At 48.8% G+C, this 18554-nt stretch overlaps 1 protein-coding gene and 1 long non-coding RNA gene across 22 annotated transcripts in view; one reads left to right on the forward strand and one right to left on the reverse strand.

The window, feature by feature from the left end:
* Afap1l2 (actin filament associated protein 1-like 2) overlaps nucleotides 1–18554 on the reverse strand; it is a 97747-nt gene that overhangs the window by 35279 nt on the left and 43914 nt on the right. For all 21 annotated transcript variants that reach the window (NM_001305184.1, XM_087650179.1, XM_087650153.1 and 18 more), the window contains 1 exon segment: nucleotides 1295–1423. In NM_001305184.1, the coding sequence (NP_001292113.1) occupies nucleotides 1295–1423 (129 nt within the window).
* On the forward strand, nucleotides 371–8566 carry LOC147997166 (uncharacterized). The gene is made up of 3 exons (XR_015653764.1): nucleotides 371–416; nucleotides 4766–4918; nucleotides 7900–8566. It is a non-coding gene; the product is annotated as an uncharacterized LOC147997166 (long non-coding RNA).

The following is an 18554-nucleotide window of genomic DNA, read 5'->3' on the forward strand; positions in this document are numbered from 1 at the left end:
AGAGCGCTTGCCTAGCAAGCACAAGACCCTGGGTTCGGTCCCCAGCTCCGAAAAAAAAAAAAGAAAGAAAGAAAGAAAGAAAGAAAGAAAGAAAGAAAGAAAGAAAGAAAGAAAGAGCACTGTGTATAGGCGTATGCATGTGGGGGTCAGAGGTCAACTAGAAATCTCGGTCCTTAATTGCTCTCGGCCTCTTGCTGCAGATGTTCATGTGTTTGCGTGAGTCTTCTTTGATTTACATGTGCATGTGCACATGTGTGCCCGTGTTTGTGTGTGAGTATCAGCCCACCTGGGCAGATACACATGGGGAGGGGGGCCAGAGGTTAAGACTGGATAGTTTTCAGTTGCTTCTCCACCTAATTTTCTTGACAGGCACCCAGTGGAAATCTGACCGTCTCCACCTCCTCATGGAAATACAGGTGCGTGCTGCCATGTCTGGCTTTGTGGGTGCCAGGGATCAGTCTCAGGCCTCTAGAAGCTTGTGCTGCAAAAACCATCCTGATTGAACCACCTTCCCAGCCCATAAGACAGAATTTTCTGGATGACAGGAGTATCTTGCTTTCGATAGGATCACCCTGCTGTTTATAATTATCAAGTCACTGGATTTCATACTTATGGTCTGTGTACCTTATTGTATGTTAATTCTACCACAAAATTATGAACCCATGATTTTATAATCAACAATCTTAAAGGCATATATATCTTCTTCTCCCCTCAGCTACATAATTCTAGTCAAGTTATTTAAACTCTGTGGGCTGAGTTCCCTGTGTGGGACCTGCATAGGGTTGTCTTCAAGGTCATAGAATTCATACGGGTACGGTCTCCTTGGCCAGTACACAAGGAAGCCCTGGACACTCATAACAGAGCCTGTCTCTCCTCTTTCAACCAACAGGGAGAGGGCTTTGATCATACTCCATTTAAAATCCCACTTGCCAGCTGATACGTGAAGTGTTTAGAGGGTTTCTTGCCACGCCAGCTCACCAGGTACCACTGTTAGGACCTAAACTGTGCCCCCCGCTTTGTATACCAAATGCTAGTCTCCAGGGTCTCACATTTTTTATTTGGACATGGAGCCTAAAACTGAGGTTACCAGGGTGACCCATGGTCTAAAATGGAGGACACAGACAGACACAGAGGTGGCTGCGTGAGAACACGTCAGAGGGAAGCTCTTCGGGAAGAGCCAGCCTTGCCGGTTCCTTGCTCTCATGTGGCTGGGCTCCAGAAGTGTGTCACGGTGCCATGAGAGGGAAGCTCAGGCTGGACCACCCGAGGCCCCGGCCCTCCGGCCCACACTTACTGCTGCTCTTGGTGTAAAGTCGCAGGAGCTCCGACAAGCCGCTTTTCTTCACCACGGCTGCACTGCTCAGGTTCTCCTGGTCTAGAACCTTGAGGAAGTCGTCCAGCTCTGTCAGCAGCTGCTCCAGGGCTAGAGAGGAACACAGGAGAGAGAGAGAGAGATCAGTGAATGCTTCCCTGAAGATCCAGCAGCATCCCACTGAGGACCTGTGGTCCCAGGAGGAGGGGGCTCCTGTGAGGCCTGGGAGAAACGCTGGCTTGGGAAGGTTGTTCTTGGCTTCAGAGTCTTGGTGGGAGAAATACACACCCTTGAATTTAAGACAGACAACCTCAAAGGGAGTCACAGGACTACCATTGGCTAGAGGAGTGATGGTGGCCTGGCTGGCCCAATATTCTGAGGGTATCACCTTCATTTTCAATATATGTCATCACAGAGTTAACGAGGGAAAGAAAATACCCCCCAAAGGCCTTTGCTGCCTGCTGAGCTGTGGCCTGGGCAATGCTTATCACTCTCTCTCTCCAAGGGACACTGGTCTTACAACTTCGTCTTTTTCAGTCATTTAGATAGATACTTAAAAAGCTGATGGAAAAAATCCTTCCATCACACCAAATACTCTTGTTCTGCTAAAGGAACACAGTAATAAAATGACTCCAAACGACATTCTACTATTCCCATAGATCAGAGCCTCAGTCAGCCACTGTCAGAGAAGCTTCTGCCTGCAGTAGATGAGAGGTCACGCAGAGCCCCACAACTGGACGGTGTGCAGAGAGTGAGAGACTTTGGAACACTTGGTCCTAAATGGGGTGCCTTCTTCAAACCTCTCCCCACCAGGGCTCAGCTATGCTCAAGAGGAGGCAGAAAGATTGTAAGATCCAGATGGATGACGCCAGGAAAAAGGGTCTTCCTGACACAAGACTGATACACACAGGCACTCACAGCACGAGGGCAGCATTCCTGGGCCTGCCCTGGTCCAAGCCAGACAGAGTCCCAGTGGGAAGAGAGAAAAGCAAGCACAAGCCCACATCCCTAACCAAGACTCTATCTCCAACTGACAACTGCCTGCAGAGGGAAAGGTAGTTTTCTGTAATGGAGTCCCACTGGGTGTATTAGCCATGCTTAGAGGCCACACACTCAGTGGTAGAAAACCAACTCCACATGAACTCAGTGGTGTTTTTGTGAGCTTGAGGGGGTTGGGTGGGGTCCTACTGCTTTGTTTGGGCTTTATCTGGCTTGGGCCACATGTTAACAATGCCCTCTGAGAGTCAGGGAATGATTGGGAAAAGAGTCAGGTTGCCAGAAAGCTGAGCCTCTTAACAGCCACAACTGCCCCGTCTTTTTGACATTGCTGATCAGACCCATAGCCGTACCAATAGATTACAAGTAATGAGAGACAGACAGACAGACAGACAGACAGACAGACAAGAGTGTACATTGGGCGTGCCAGCAGAAGGCAGTGCAGAGATGACAGGGGCTTCCAGGCAGTCAAATGTCTACGCTAGAGGAGTTAGAGCCGTCACCACAGGGATGGGATGGGAGGCCTCAGTAGAGGAAGGACCCAGCATCTATCCAGCAGCCTTGTTGCTAGACGTGGCTTCACCCTCAGTGTCAGTGGGGCCTCTCTGCTGGAGCCTCTGCCTTGCTCCTGTCCCCAGCTTCCTAAGGTTGGAAGTCACAATAATATTCCCATTCACAGTGACAGTGTCATAGGACCTAGGTGGATGGGCAAAGGTGGGACAGCCCTGGAAATGTCAAGATGGAGTTAAACAGAAGGGGGGATGGCAAAAATGACAGCTCTCTCATGGCATAGAGTGGACGAGGAATGCCTTTAGCCCAACCTCATAACCTGGGGATACTGGCAGTCCACAGGCAAACCTGGCCTGCTATGGAGTTAGAACCTAATCAGGGTTGGTGCGTGCTGGTCCCAGAGAGCTTGAAAAGACGGAATCAAACAGATGCCTGAAATGAGAGGCCTTCACGGGGGATGGGGGCGGGGGTGGGGGATGGGAGCCTTTTGCATTCTGAACAGCTATTCACAAACTTACATCTGTGAGAGGACGACGATGAGCTCAGAGGAGAAGCCAGCACAAACCAAGGATGAGGAGGAATGAAGGGGCCTCCCGGCCTTGCACCCGGCTCCGCCAGACAAGGAAACTGAAAGGTCTTAGCCAGGGAACTGGGGTCTAGGCTGCGTTTTCCCTGAACTTCTGGACCTCTCGAAGAGGTCAGGCCTCTGCTGCCACCTCAGTCCCACAGAGAGGAAAGCGGGTGACCCTGGAAACACGTCCTCACTTCCTCATCCCCCAGCCTTTCCCAAAAGCCGCCTGGTTTCTGGAAAACGGTCTTTGTTTATGTCTCGCAGGAGAAATGCAAACTAAGCCAAAGGGTGTACAACGTGTGTGCCTGGCCCTGGGGAGACAAAAGTGATTCGGATGGGTCCTCAGCACCAACAGGGACACCTATTGAACAACCAGATTAATGTAGGATTGCCCCCATATCCAGGAACCCAGAGGACGGGGTTAGCAGGGACTAGGGGAGCAAGGTCTAGGGGTTAGCAGGGAGAAGAAGTTACAAATTGGTCACTGAAGCAAGCACAGAGCTTACTGGGCAAGTAACTTTGTATCACAGGCACACAGAGCATGGGGCTGGGTGGGGAACTGGCTTCAAAGGAAGCACAAACCCCGAGGCCAAAACTAAAGGCGGCAAGCAGAGCCACCCAAGAGTGCTCTTCCAGAAAGTGGAGATGAGAAACTCAGAAGACAGGGAGGAGGGACAGACGGGTGGAGAGACCAGTGCGACAACTGCCCAAGTACAGATGGGAATGATGAGTGGTTGGCCTAACCGGGATGGCCGGGCACCACGCTGTCAGGCGTACCCTCAGAGCCTCCAGTTCTCACAGCTACTTTGCAAGTGCAGCCGTGGGAATGGAGCTCTGAGGCTGGATTTTTACCCGACTCAATTGCAACCCCAGAGAGTAGTGACAGCAAGTCCAGCTTCAAAGGCCTTGCTGTCTGCAGTCTGTTGGCTGGCAGCATTTCCATCAAGCTGTGATGGGTGATCTGAGCCACAGCTTCCGTAGTCATAGTCAACAAGCAGCAGTTCAGAGAGAGCAGACCAGGAAGGCTGGAGGAGGCCTGTGACAGGTGGAGCCAAGGGTACTCGGAGATCACTCTCTTAGATATAGAATCTACCAGGGAAGGAGCCAAGAAGCCTAAAAGGCAGAGACAGCAGACATGCGCCCTACAGTCAGCGGACATGCGCAGTATAAACGCGCCCTACGAACAGCGAACATGAGCCCTACAGTCGGCGGACACGCGCCCTACAGACAGCGTAAATGCGCCCTTCGAACAGCGGATATTCTCCCTACTGACAGAGGGCTGGAGGCTGTTTCCTGACCTGGCAGGCTCGTGGGCTGGACACAACAGTGCCTACTTTCTCTGAGAACAGCACTGACATCTTTTTTTGTTTTTCTAGAACATTTACAGGGAGCATAAGCATTGAGAGAGACACAGCTTGAGGAAACAAGCCTAAAGGTCCGTGTGAGACTCTGGGGACCAGCATGCATCATTACCCTTCTTTTCTGGATCCACATCACAATGTGCTCGAGTCCTCTCCAAGGAGCCACAGGTGACCAGCTACACTCACCTCTCTTTCCAGCTCCATTTCCCATGCTCCTCTGGTTCCTTTCTGTCCAAGCCAGTTGTCCTGAGTCATGTCAGGACAGACATAAGCCCCTTGTGGTCAAGAGTCAGGCTTTGTGTATTTGGGCATTATATAAGTTATGTTTCACATCACTGTGGGGAAATGTCACAACTTAGGGAGGGAAGGGTTTGCTTTGAGGGGATAGTCATGGCAGGAAAGACAAGGGCGGCAGGAACTTCAGGCCTGTGGTCACATGGCATGCACGGAAGGAAGCAGAGAAAGGTGAGTGTGGTATTCCACTCACCTCTTTTTCCTTCCGCCTGGGGCCCCAGCCCACTGGATGGTGCCATTCAACATGGGTCTTCCTCACCCAGTTAAACTGCTCTGGAGACACACAGATAGGCACACAGAGGACTGTTTTTATGGCAATTCCAAGTCTCATTAAGGTGAGAATGAAGATCACAGATACCTAGAAGATGCCAAGGACCCAAGAGGCGGCCAGGCCAGCCTTCCTCCCCAGACGTCTTTCGGGGCTCTAGCTAACAAGCTCTTGGGAATAACAATCAACAGAGGCAAGGCTCCAATTTGTGCCAACCCCAGTGACATTCTTCAACCTCCAGGGCTCAGAGGGCAGGCCAGCCCTCGGAGGAATGTGGCTGTTCCATTGAGGCTCGGGGACCCTGCTCACCACATTTCCCTTCGCCCCCAGCATCCCCCACGTCTTCACTTAGATGTCTTCCTTGTCCTTTGGTGGCTGGGCGGGGGGATATAAGAACATAGTTCATTCTGGAAACTGTAGGCCCTTGTGTGGGCTTTCCATCTTGGCTCTGTTAAAGTTCAGGGTTGTCTGCTCGGCGTGGTAAGTCATCAATAAGGTTCTTGTTTGGGACTTCAAGGCCCACGCAGAGCTAGACTGTGCAACTGCCCGATTCATCGCCCTCCTCCTCAGAACCTCCCCGCCCCCCCGCTGTCCTCAGCCGGCAGTCACTGGGTTCAGTGGTGAAGATGTCCCCAGCATGCCACGCCGCCAGCTGAGATTCATGGGTCCCCTATAGTCTCAGGCGCACTTTTATTTATATAGCTGCACTAGCCAAAGAGCCAGGATTCTGTCCGACTTTCCTTCCAAACACCAGACTAAGCAGACCTACGCTCTATAAAAACTATATTCCAGAAAGATGTGCATGCACTCTCTTGCCATCTCCCAGAAGATCCCCAAGACCAAGCCACCAGGTGCAGCATCCTTAGGACTATGATTGCTAGGTGCCAAGGGGAAGCAGGAACGCTGGGATGGATTCCATGAGAAGCAACAGCGTCACAGGGAAGTGGCTGTGAGGCTACAAATGACACAGCTCACAGGCTCACTGTGCGCAAAGAGCCCTCAGGCTTGCAGGGTGGGTCCCCAGAAAACACCCCTACCCCACTTGAGAAGAGAAACCAAAGTCCAAATAACCTGCTCCTTCAAAAGTACCAGGAATGAACCTGCTGCGTGTGTGCCCATTAACAGGAAGTGGGGTTCCTTTCCTCCTTCCATATAGTGTACACACACACACACACACACACACACTCACACACACTCACACACACTCACACACACTCACACACTTCCTCCCATATAGTATATACACACATACACACATATACATACATACATACTTCCTTCCATATAGTGTACACACACACACACACTCACACACACTCACACACACACACACACTCACACACTTCCTTCCATATAGTATATACACACATACACACATATACATACATACATACTTCCTTCCATATAGTGTACACACACACACACACTCACACACACTCACACACTTCCTTCCATATAGTGTACACACACACACACTCACACACACACTTCCTTCCATATAGCATATACACACATACACACATATACATACATACATACTTCCTTCCATATAGTGTACACACACACACATACACACACTCACACACTTCCTCCCATATAGTGTACACACACACACATATACACACACATACATACACACTTCCTTCCATATAGTATATACACATATATACATACATACATAATATTTCCTTCCATATAGTGTACACACACATACACACACACTTCCATATAGTATATACACACATACACACATATACATACATACATACTTCCTTCCATATAATGTACACACACACACACTCACACACTTCCTCCCATATAGTGTACACACACACACATATACACACACATACATACACACTTCCTTCCATATAATGTACACACACACACACTTCCTTCCATAAAGTATATACACACATACACACACAGATACACATACACACATATACATACATACCCACTTCCTTCCATATAGTGTACACACACATACATATACTCACATACACACAAACACATATACACACTTTCTTCCATATAGTGTACATACACATATACATACACACATATACAAACACACATACACACATACACACACATATATATACACACTTGCTTCCATATAGTGTACATACACACATACACACACTCATATGTACACATACACAAACATACAGACATACACCATTACCATCCTGACATCTCACAGTTTACAGATCTCTGGTCTGAAGTATAACATGTCATTTAACTCTCACCATATAATTCCAGGACTGTAACTTTATCGCCCCCACCAGAATCCCACCCTGGAGTCATTTCCCACTCCCTCCCCCCCCAGCACAACACTAAACCCTTCCCATCTCTGTGGTTGGCCTGTCCTAGATGGATGAGTGCATGAATAGGACCAGGCAACATGTGGTCTCCAGCCTGCCTTCTTCCATGTAGCATTATGGCTTCCGGGTTCCGTGTTGTGGCAGGCATGAATACCGTTTTCTTCTTATGGAAAATACAATTCCATTCTGTGGATTTATTGCATTCTGCACATCCATGCGTTGCTGGTGAGGGGGTGTTATTTCTTTTTTTTTTTTCACAGAGATAGTTTATACAGATAAAACTCACACTCCATTACTGTACCATGCTTGGCAAACAAACTTAGCGACAGTGGCCACCAGCACAGTCAAGATACTGCACACAGCAGCCACCACTCAAGAATGAGTCTCAGAGGTTGTTAACCTTTCACTATGCCCAGGGCATGGGAACTGCTTGACCTTCAGAGCTCAAGTCCCTCGAATTAACAAGAGGCATCCATGATCCGCAAGGTCATACTGGAGATGTGGCTGTGCTATGTGGTACCCAGGGTTGATGTGAACCTGGTTGGCTCCGTGTCCATCCCTCACAGAGCTGCACATTCAGTAAAGAATGCAGATTTCCTCAGAAGAGGAAGGCTTCTCTTCAGTCAAGGGAAGCTGAGAAGTCTGGCCCTTTTCCTTGCCGTGTAGCATTCCTTTTCATGGGTGTCAGGTGTCTCGAAGACACCTCCCTGTTGACATTCAGTGACTTCCCTGCCTCAAGCACGGTTGGTGACTTTGCCACTCTGAGACATTCACGCCAAAGGCAAGTGCACGAGGGGCTTTAAACCCTCCTAACGCCGGGGCTCTCCTCCGGAGATGCACCCTCCTTGCTCTGGTGGTAGCTTGGGGGCTTCAAGAACTTTAAATGTTACCTGGGGCCGTAGGACGGAATAAATGAATTCACTAAAAGATAAATGATCAGCCTTTCTACTTCATAAAAATATTTATACACAGCCCCTTCAAACTGCGCAACTCAAATCTGATTTGCATGAAGACGTTTGTAGATCCGCACTTGCTACATGGACTCAGATGTATGCACTTGGAAATATTTTTTTCCCTTTCCTTTTGGACAGAAGGACATAGGAGGCAAGGAATACAGATGTTTCTGTGTTTACACACCACCCAAGTCAGCTCTCTCTGCTGCTGGACAAGGGGAAGCTTACTTCCTGCCGATGAGGACTCCCAGGGGTTCAGAGGGCCCCTCGGTGGGCTTGGACCCTAAGGGACTGGGGCAGAAGTGTAAGTAGCTTACCCCATCATAAATACCCCAGAAGTCATTCTTTACCTCAGCCCCAAGGAGAGGCTGATGGGAGAAGGGTTTTACTAGCAGTGAATGTTCTGCTCCCGCCTGGGCTGACCTTCCAAGGTCACGTGACCATCATTTTTTTTGCAGGATCTGTTTTTTTTCTCACCTATCTTTTGGGTCTCATTGCTGAAAACACTTTCCCTGTGGCTCTCCCTCAGCGTTCCCAGATTAGCTAAGCAGGCGTGGGGGAGGAAGACATGGGACAGATGCTTGCCGTGGCTCTCAGTACTGGAGAAAACAACTGGAGTTGCTCACAGCTGACCTCTCAAATGGAATAGGCCTCCCTTAGGAGCAGAGTCCCAACCCCAGCCAAGAAGCCAGCTGGAACCCCCAACCCCAGAGACTGGGCCCTGCAGGGACTTACACGGTAACAACTGAAGACGCCACACCAAACACACAGAGACAGAAAGGACTGCGCCTTGCAGTGTGCCCATCCAACCAGCCTGACCTGGACAGGCTATCTGGTAACTCATACTGTTTTTCTATCTGCCCCACAAATAGAGAGGCGCTGGAAGCTCTGTATGGGCAGGGACCACATATGTTCAGGGTTGGCTTCCACTACTGTGCCCAAACAGGCCTTTCTGAGAGCAACTACTGAACACCAGGCAGGCAGGCAGGCAGGCAGGCAAGGCAGGCTTGCACGCACGTGCATGCCCCTGCGTGCGTGCATGCGCGTACGTGTACACACACACACACACACACACACACACACACACACACACGCTCGAGCTCCTCCTAATAAAAGAGGTTAGATGGGTTTTGTTCAGTAGTGTACACAAAGGCTTTCCAGTCTCCAGCCGTAATTCCCATCATCACCTGGAATGAACAGGCAGGGGCCTGCCCTGGTGGCCAGTGGCTTGGAAAGACACAAGCCATCTTGCTCCTAACATGGCACCCTGAGAGGACTTTCTAGAAGGTATAGAGGAAACCAGGACAAGCAGAGCTCCACACCCCCTCGTCAAACTCTCCAGCCTCTCAAGGGCACACAAGAGCAAACTCAGGACACTCCAGGTCTCAGTGTGGCCTCCAGGGTCCAGGCACAGACAAAGAGGCTTTGGGACTAGAAGGCCTTTGTTCATCCCCTAGTGAGGACATTCCTGCAATGCACTCTACCAGACAAGCAGCGCCTTTCAGAGGGTTTTTTTTTTTTTTGGGAGGGGGGAGAAGGGGCTGGAGAGCAGGGAAGGCACAGAGGTTTGGCTGGGCAATCCCTCCACAGGACCAAACACAAAAGTCCACCTCAGTCTCAGAACAAAGTGGCTGGGTGTCAGTGAAGTTGGGGGAATATTGTGTGCAAGCGGAGCTGGAAAATGATCAGAGGAGTTGTTATCCCTGGGTAGAAGAGCTATGGGAGATCTGTCCTTCCTTCCTTCTGTCCCACCCTGTTCCTCAACACAGGGTGCACGGAGAGAAGAGAAAACCTCAGTGGCCACTACATTTTCTGTTTGGTCTGTAAAGTCCTGCCTGTCCCGGTTTACTCAACGTGCGACTTAGAGAAAAGGGCACATGCCAAAGAGAGGGAAAGGAAAGAGGCCCACAGAGTCCTGACTGAGTGCCCTTCCCCAGGATCCAGCCAAAGTAACCTGAAGCCACTGAGCCACGTGCTATTTCTAACTCCACTACCAAATCAAGATCAGATCCAGAAACCCAACTGCCCACCACGGAGTTGGCCAGACCGGAGACACTGGTCTCCCGTCTCCCTCCCTGAGCTGCCTCACCTGCAGGGGCCATGGGGACTGGACTGCCTCTCCTGCTCCCACATGAAGAGTGCCCTGGAAGCCAGCCCCTCAACGTCTGGGTGCCTGGTCTAGAAGGACTTAACCCTGCTGTGCTTTGGTCTCCATGTTTGTAAGATAGCGTTGATGAGAAATGCCCATCACAAGATGGAGCTGAGGAGTGGAAATTGCCCCACAGACATGTATGTCAAAGGGCACATGTCAGCTCTGAGGTAAAACTCCTAACTCCATCTATACAATGAGATAAAAACGCTCCCTACACTCCTTTATTGTACTTATCATGTGTGTGTATGTGTGTGTGTGTATGTGTGTGTGTGCACTCACGCATGTGTGTGTGTCCATGGGAAAGGGTGTTGGAGCCTGTGGAGCTGAGTTTTGGATGGATGTGAGTGACCTGACACAGGGGCTTGGAACCCTGGTCCTCCACTGAGTCATCTCATCCTTCAGCCCCAACCCAACACTGCTTTAAACACACACACACACACACACACACACACACACACACACACACACGTTATAATTTCAATAGTATAGCTTCAAAAAAATGTCTGGTGATGTCCCCCATTTGATACTGCAGGACTACCAAACTGTCCTGGCAGAGGGCAATAAGGGCAGTAGGAGAAGGTTTTGGGTTAAGCCCTCCCAGAAAGCCTCCTTCCCAGAAACTTGCAGTAGTGAGGATAAACAAACATTTTCAAAGCTTCCTGTTGCTCAGGACAGGTTTCGACAGGTTAAAACTAAAACTGGAGGTAGGGAGTGGGATGGAGAGGTGGCTGGAGCTCTTACTGATTATTATTATTATTATTATTATTATTATTATTATTATTATTATTATTATTATTTTGCAGAGGACTTAGGTTTGGTTCCCAGTGCCTATATGATAAGTTCCGAGGAATCTGGCGCTATGTTCTGGCCGTGTGAGCGCTAGGCATGCACACAGTACACATGCACACAGGCAGCCAAACACTCACACACATAAAATAAATATGAATAAATCTTTAACTCCTAAACTGACCTCAAAAACCAGTAAGGAGAATCAGAGTTGACACCAGGCTGGAACCTAGGAAGCTGCTGGGTTCTCTTCTGTCTTCTCCTCACATCCCCCTGACTGCCTCTGCTCCTGCCATCTCTGCCTCCAACAATGCTTCCCTGACTAAAGAGCAAGCTTGACACCATACACATCACAGATGGGAAAGGAATGCCCATGACTGTGTGCAGTGGAAGCATCTCCCCAGCATCCATTCACACTAATTTGCAGCTGAGTTTGGGGACAAGGATGTAGCTCATTGGTGGAGTGCTCTCCCAGCAGGAGCATGGCTCTGGATTTGATCGTAGCTCCACAAGCAAAAGGGGGACATTGGGGCGAGAAAGGGAAGGGAAATACGCACAAGGCCCTGGGTTCAATCCCTAGAACTACCACAAACCTAAACACCAGTTAGGAGCCATCCTCCGGGAAGCCCCTCCCCCACTGTGTTAGTTACCCCTTTTGTGACTGTTACAGAGTATCATACAAAAGCAACTTACGAAACAGTTGTAACTCTTCGCTCACAGTCTAGAGAACCATCCATCATGGCACCAGGTGGCATTGCATCCGGAGCCAAGGAGCAGAGAGAGATGAATCCGTGCTCAGCTCACTTTTCCCAGGCCACGCCTCTAGCTCAAGGGTTGGCACTGCCCACATTCAGGGTGAGAGTTCCTAGTTCCACCAAACCATTCTAAAATCCCCCTTCATAACCAGTGTCTTTAGGGTTTCATTGCTGTGAAGAGTCACCATGCCCAGCGCAACTCTTATAAAGGACAACGTTTAATTGAGGGCAGCTTACAGTGTCAGAGGTTGAGTCCATTATCATCACGGTGGGAAGCATGGCAGTGTGCAGGCAGACACGTGCTGGAGGAGGAGCTGAGCTCTACATCTTGATCTGAAGGCAGTCAGGAGGAGACTATCTTACGAAGCCGGCAGAGACTGAACACAGGAAACCTCAAAACCTACTACATAGAGACAAACTTCTTACAAGGCCAACACCTCCTAATAGTGCCACTTCCTGTGGCCAAGCATTCAAACACAGGAGTCTGTGGGGTTCATACCTATCCAAATCACCACAGCCAGTACTGTCTTCCCAAGGCAGTTTGAATTCCCCTCATATTGACAAGAGAATCAACTCTCATGCCCACTGTCCACACATGTGGTTTCTGTAGAACCAGAGTCTTCACCACTGATGCCACAGGCAGTCACAGAACTTTCGATCTAACCAAGCAGGGTATCCCATTCCAGCAGCCAACAATCGGCTTTTGGTTGCAAATGTGATCAGAGCCAAGTCAAGGAGCGTCAGTTTGGAAGCTACTAGAAATCAGACAGTCATGTATTCTTGGTCAGCTTCAGGCCTCTGTGGCCATCTCAGGAAGAACCTTCCTAAAAGAGAAGCAGACTCTGGGGAGTCCAGACAGCATTGTCTTGGCACTGAGATTCAGCTATGCCTGAAAGGAGTTCTTCTGTTCTGTCACTAGGTGTAAATAGGCATCTCCTTCGTTTGTTTCAGCCAGACTGGATTTCCTTCAAAAGCGAACTACCACCGCACATTTCTGACCTTGGACTCTGGGCCAGGCAGTCTTCGGATGAAGTCTTACTCTATCCCGAGAGATAGGCATTATCAAACACACATCTGAATCCAAAGGAAATACCCATTTCTGCCAGGGTCACCCAGCTCAGGGTCGGCAGGCCCTTCCTGCCTCATTCCACCCATATGATCCTGCTGGACACTGGGGAACATTTGCTTTTCAAAACAGGTGACAGAGGGGCTGAGGGTGGAGCCCAGTGGTAATCGTGCACTTAGCATGCCGGTGATTCTGGGTTCAAGTCCTAGCAGCCCCCAAACAAACAAAAGGCTACATGGCAAAGGGAATTCGAAATTAATCAAATATAAGCAGTGTGAAGAAAGATCCAAGAGGAGGACACTTTAAGAAACTGGGGCTACAATGTTACCAAGACCTAGGGTGGGAAGATGCCGTGAGGATAATTGCAGAGAATGCTGAAGCCTCCTTAGACATGAGAAATCACACCATCCAGTGAGGCACAAGATTCCCAGAAAGGAGTGTGCCTGTGTGCGTGTGTATGTATGTATGTGTGCGTGCGTGCATGTGTACATGTATGTACATGTGTGTGTATGTATGTGTGCCTGTGCATATGCATGTGCGTATGTGTGCATGTCTGTGTATGTGTGTGTGCATGTGTACACAGGCACGCATGTATCCTAGAATACAAATGAACTACATTACTGACCATAATTACCACACAAAGGCTTGAAAATTACTATTCGAAACCCTCAAAGATCATGGATTTTAGAAATGTTCTATGGTACAGCTTTCCCTAGCAGGGACTGAGAAATGTCCGGGAATTGAATTTATTAATATTCCTACAGCAAAATACACAAATAATTGTGCTAAATAAAATAAACAAATGATAAAGTTACCTCATTATTTCAGAGAAGAATTTGTCTCTCCATTTGTCTTTGCCTAACCAAAAGAAAACAAGCAAAAAACCCTTTTGTTCAGTCTGGGGTTCCAGGAACCAATGGGACTGTGGGCCTGGAGAGGGGGTGTGAGTTACCCAACAAGAAGCAACTGGAGGTCGGAAGGATTATCTAGGTTCATGGTCTGAAGGGCTAAAGGGAATGCACAAAGGGTGTACAGGATGTGCAGCTGGGTTATAAAACCTCCCTCCACGGACCTGCTTCCTGTGGCAAGGCTCCCCTCCTTAAAAGTTCCCCTACATTCCAAAGAGAGAAATGTGAGTTTCAGAGCCAGTTTTCAAAAATGCCATGAGCCTTTGGGGGACACTTAGCATTCGAGCCAGAACAGAAGGATTTCTGAGGGTCTCTTCCTTCTTTCAGGAAAACTGCCTTTTAAAGACTCGCACATTCTCACTGTGGATGACTATGAACCGGCCTTTAGTTCTGGGGAACTAGAAACTGAACGGAGGGCTTTGCTCATGAGACAGACAAGTGCTCTGCCACCAAGCTATGCCCCCTCCTTTTTCTTAAGTTTTTTTCTAAGGGTTTTACACATTCAGCTTTGGAAGTTTATTCTATGTGTATGCATGCAGGTGTATGGCCATCAAAGGACCACACTGATTTTCTTTCTACCATGTAGATATTGGGAATGGAACCCATACACCCAGGCTTGGGGGCAAACATCTTTATCCACTAAGCCATCTCACCAGCCCCTCTTTTTGAGACAAGATCTCACTAAGTGTCACACACCAGCCTTGAACCTGCAAACTTGCCCCAGCCAATGGACTAGCCTGTGCCATCAGCTCAGCTCCTTCCCATGGGTTGCTGTGAGCCATGAGTAGGGGATTTACAGAGCTGTGGGCAGGGTCCTGCCAATAACCCCACTCAAATAAACTTTGCTTTTACCTAAGGCTCGTGCAGAGGTACATCTTGTTACATGAAGTGATTAAGTACACGAGATGCTGCTATTCTGAACTGAAATCTGTTGCACTTGTAAAAGAAAGAATTTCGAAAAAAAAGGATGGAATTTTGTTAACATGTTGAAATAAAGGCATTTGTGACGCATTGATTAAACGTATTCTGACAATTAACCGTGTCTGGTTTATAGATTTAGCTTCTTCTGTACAGTGTGAAGTTGCATGTGCGTGTATGTGCACACAGGCACGTTTAGGGATTTTAGGTTTTATAGGACAGCACTGGTATAAAGCCTTCACAAGAGACAGAATATTTTATGGTTGTTATTTGTGCTGGGGATTAAACCCAGGGCCTTGTACATGTTTAAAATTCCCAGCTTAGAAGGAACCCCATGGTGTGTGTGCGGGGGGCGGGGGTGTCACCTTTTGAAAATAAATCACTGTGCACAAAATAGAGGGCTTTCCCCCAAGTTGCACAGTGAGTTGTAGAAGTTTGCAGAATTAACTCCCATTTCCTATCCTTAAGTCACTGCTCACAGGCTTTCTAAAGCTAACCTTGGATCCTCCCTCATCCCAGAGACTCATTCTTTAATAAAAACCTCCTGGGGGCAGTGAGGAGGCCTCGAGGGAGCTTTTCAAGGTGATGGTCAGGATCAACCAAGGTGGGAAGGAGCAGAACAGCGTGGCCTAGACCAGTGCTTCTCAATCTGTGGGCTGTGAACCTTTCGGGGGCCACACAACCCTTTCACAGGGGCCAGCTAAGACCACAGGAAATCACAGATGTTTACATCGTAACTCAGAACAGTAGCAATGTTACAGCGATGCAGGAACAATGAAAACAATGTTATCATTGGGGTGCCCGCAACATGAGGAACAGCATTAAAAGGCCACAGCATTGGGAAGGTTGAGAGCTGCCAGCCTGAACAGAGACTATCTCTTACTCTGTGTACCAGCCGGTGTTGTGTGTCAACTTGACACAAGCTGGAGTTATCACAGAGAATGGAGCCTCCCTTGAGGCAATGCCTCCATGAGACCCAGCTGTAAGGCATTTTCTCAATTAGTGATCAAGGGGAGGAAGACCCAGCCCATTGTGCATGCCATCCCTGGGCTGGTAGTCCTGGGTTCTATAAGAAAGCAAGCTGAGCAAGCCAGGGGAAGCAATCCAGTAAGCAGCACCCCTCCATGGTCTCTGCATCAGCTCCTGCCTCCGGGTTCCTGCTGTGTGAGTTCCTGTCCTGACTTCCTTTGGTGATGAGCAGCAAAGTGGAAGTGTAAGCTGAATAAACCCTCTCCTCTCCAGCTTGCTTCTTGGTCATGGTGTTTTAGGCAGGGATACGGACCCTGACTGAGACACTTGGTCACTGGGATACTCTTATTCAGGCCTTCACCTTGTTCATCTGCACAGGAGCAGAGTTCTTCCTGGAGTCATTTTGATGAAACCCCCGAGGCCCTGCAAACAATCAACTTAAAGGTGCCAGAGTTTTAAGCTAGTTCGTAGTTCTTTGTTTCATGTTTCAACAAAAAGAAACTGATATTATACGACCGCAGATCCCCCAGCACGTGTCACCCTGGGGAACACTCCATGGCTGTACATGACTCTTCATTCAAATCTCCCTGTCCACACACTTTTCTCCTCCCTCTGCGTGGCCCCTTTGTCACGCAACTCTGTGTCCTCCAGCCCCAAACACCCTGAAACTGTCAGCAGCCACCTTTCCCGTTCTGTAACCACACTGCTTAATGGGACACCCGCGGGTGCCCCACTCCAAACTGTCCCCTTGACCTTGATGTACCAGTGTCCCAAAGTGTGGCCAGCAGTTACTATTCCCTGTCTGAACTCCCAAATGTAGCCCTTTCCTTTTCAAGATTTATCTCAGCTTTACCTACGTGTCTGTGTGTGAGTGGGGGTGGGGGTGTATGCACGCATGAGGCCACAGGTGTCAGATTCTCCTGAAGCTGGAGTCACCCGAGGTTGTGAGCTGTCCTACATGAGTTCTGGGAACTGAACTTTAATCCTGTGAAGAAGTCACGCATGCTTTTAACTGGGGAGCATCTCTCCAGCCCGAGCCCTTTCTTGTTCAACACGTTTCCTAACAAGTTGTTCAGCAGTGTTTCTCAGGCGACAGATGGATAGCCAGTGGTCCATTCAAAGATGTGTGGGACACCTACTCTCTGCCAGAGACATGCGAAACAATGAATGAGCAAGGACAAATAGGCAAATCCTTCTGTGGGTTCCCTTCTGTGAACATAAAAATGTCCCTCGCAGGCTCCTGTATGAGTGCCTCATCTTCTGCAGGTAGCACTGTTTGGGGAGGTTGTGGAACCTTGGGACTGCCACCTTGCCAACACAAGTCAACAGCTAGGGTGGACACTGAAGGGGATATGGCTCTTGGGTCCAGCCTCAGCTTTCTGATTCCTCATCTGCCAAGATACGAACAAGCCACACTACATATTCCTGGCACCAAGGAGAGAACTGTCCCAACCACCATACCGCCCACTTCATGATGGACCCACTAACCTGTGAGCCTAGATAGCGCCCCTCCCCTTTCTTAAATTGCTTCTGTGACATATTTGATCACAGGGATGAAGAAATAATCAATGCAGCTTCTTTCTAACCTCATTAGGAACACAAATTGTCAGGCTATGGTGGTACATGCCTTTAATCCCAGCTCTCGTGAGGCAGAAGTAGGCAGATCTCTGAGTTCAAGGTCAGTCTGGTCTGCAGCGAAAGTTACAAGACAGCCAGGGCTACACAGAGAAACCCTATCTTACAACAACAAAAGGAAAGTAGTGATTCTGTCTGCATATCACACAGGGGTATACGGTAAGCAGTAATTCTGTCTGCACATCACACAGTATTATACGGTAAGTAGCAATTCTGTCTGCACATCACACAGTAGTATACAGTAATACTGCCTTTGTGCTTTCCTTTCAAATAGGGGACTTGAAATTGAAGACAGGTTTGAGGCTTATTCTTCAGCTCCCCTGACCTTCCAACTACAGCTTGTTCTCCCATGGGGGAACAGGGCATAGTGCTAAGCCTCTTCAATCCTGACCTTCTACGTGTTTTTAAAATTTCTACCTTAAACCCAAAGTACAGGGGTCCATCTTTTGGAGTTGGCATCCCCACGACGATCATGGTTCTGAAGCCCAGCTTTGTTGAGGGTTTCTTACTTAGAAATGATGCTGAACTTCTTTTTACTTTTCAAAATTATTATTGGTGTGTCTGTGTGCCAGTGGGTCTGTGTCCCTTTGTGTGTGTGTATGTGTGTGTGTGCGCATGTGTGTATGTTAGTGTGTCTGTGTGCCTGTGCAGGTGCCTGTCCCTGTGTCTGTGTGTGTGCATATATGCATGTGTATGTATGTGTGTGTGTCAGTGGATCTGTGTGCCTGTGCATGTACATATGTGCAGGTGTACATGTGTATATGTGTGCCTGT

Source organism: Rattus norvegicus, chromosome 1 (genome assembly GCF_021556685.1).
Source record: "Rattus norvegicus strain SHRSP/BbbUtx chromosome 1, alternate assembly SHRSP_T2T, whole genome shotgun sequence".
Taxonomy (NCBI): domain Eukaryota; kingdom Metazoa; phylum Chordata; class Mammalia; order Rodentia; family Muridae; genus Rattus; species Rattus norvegicus.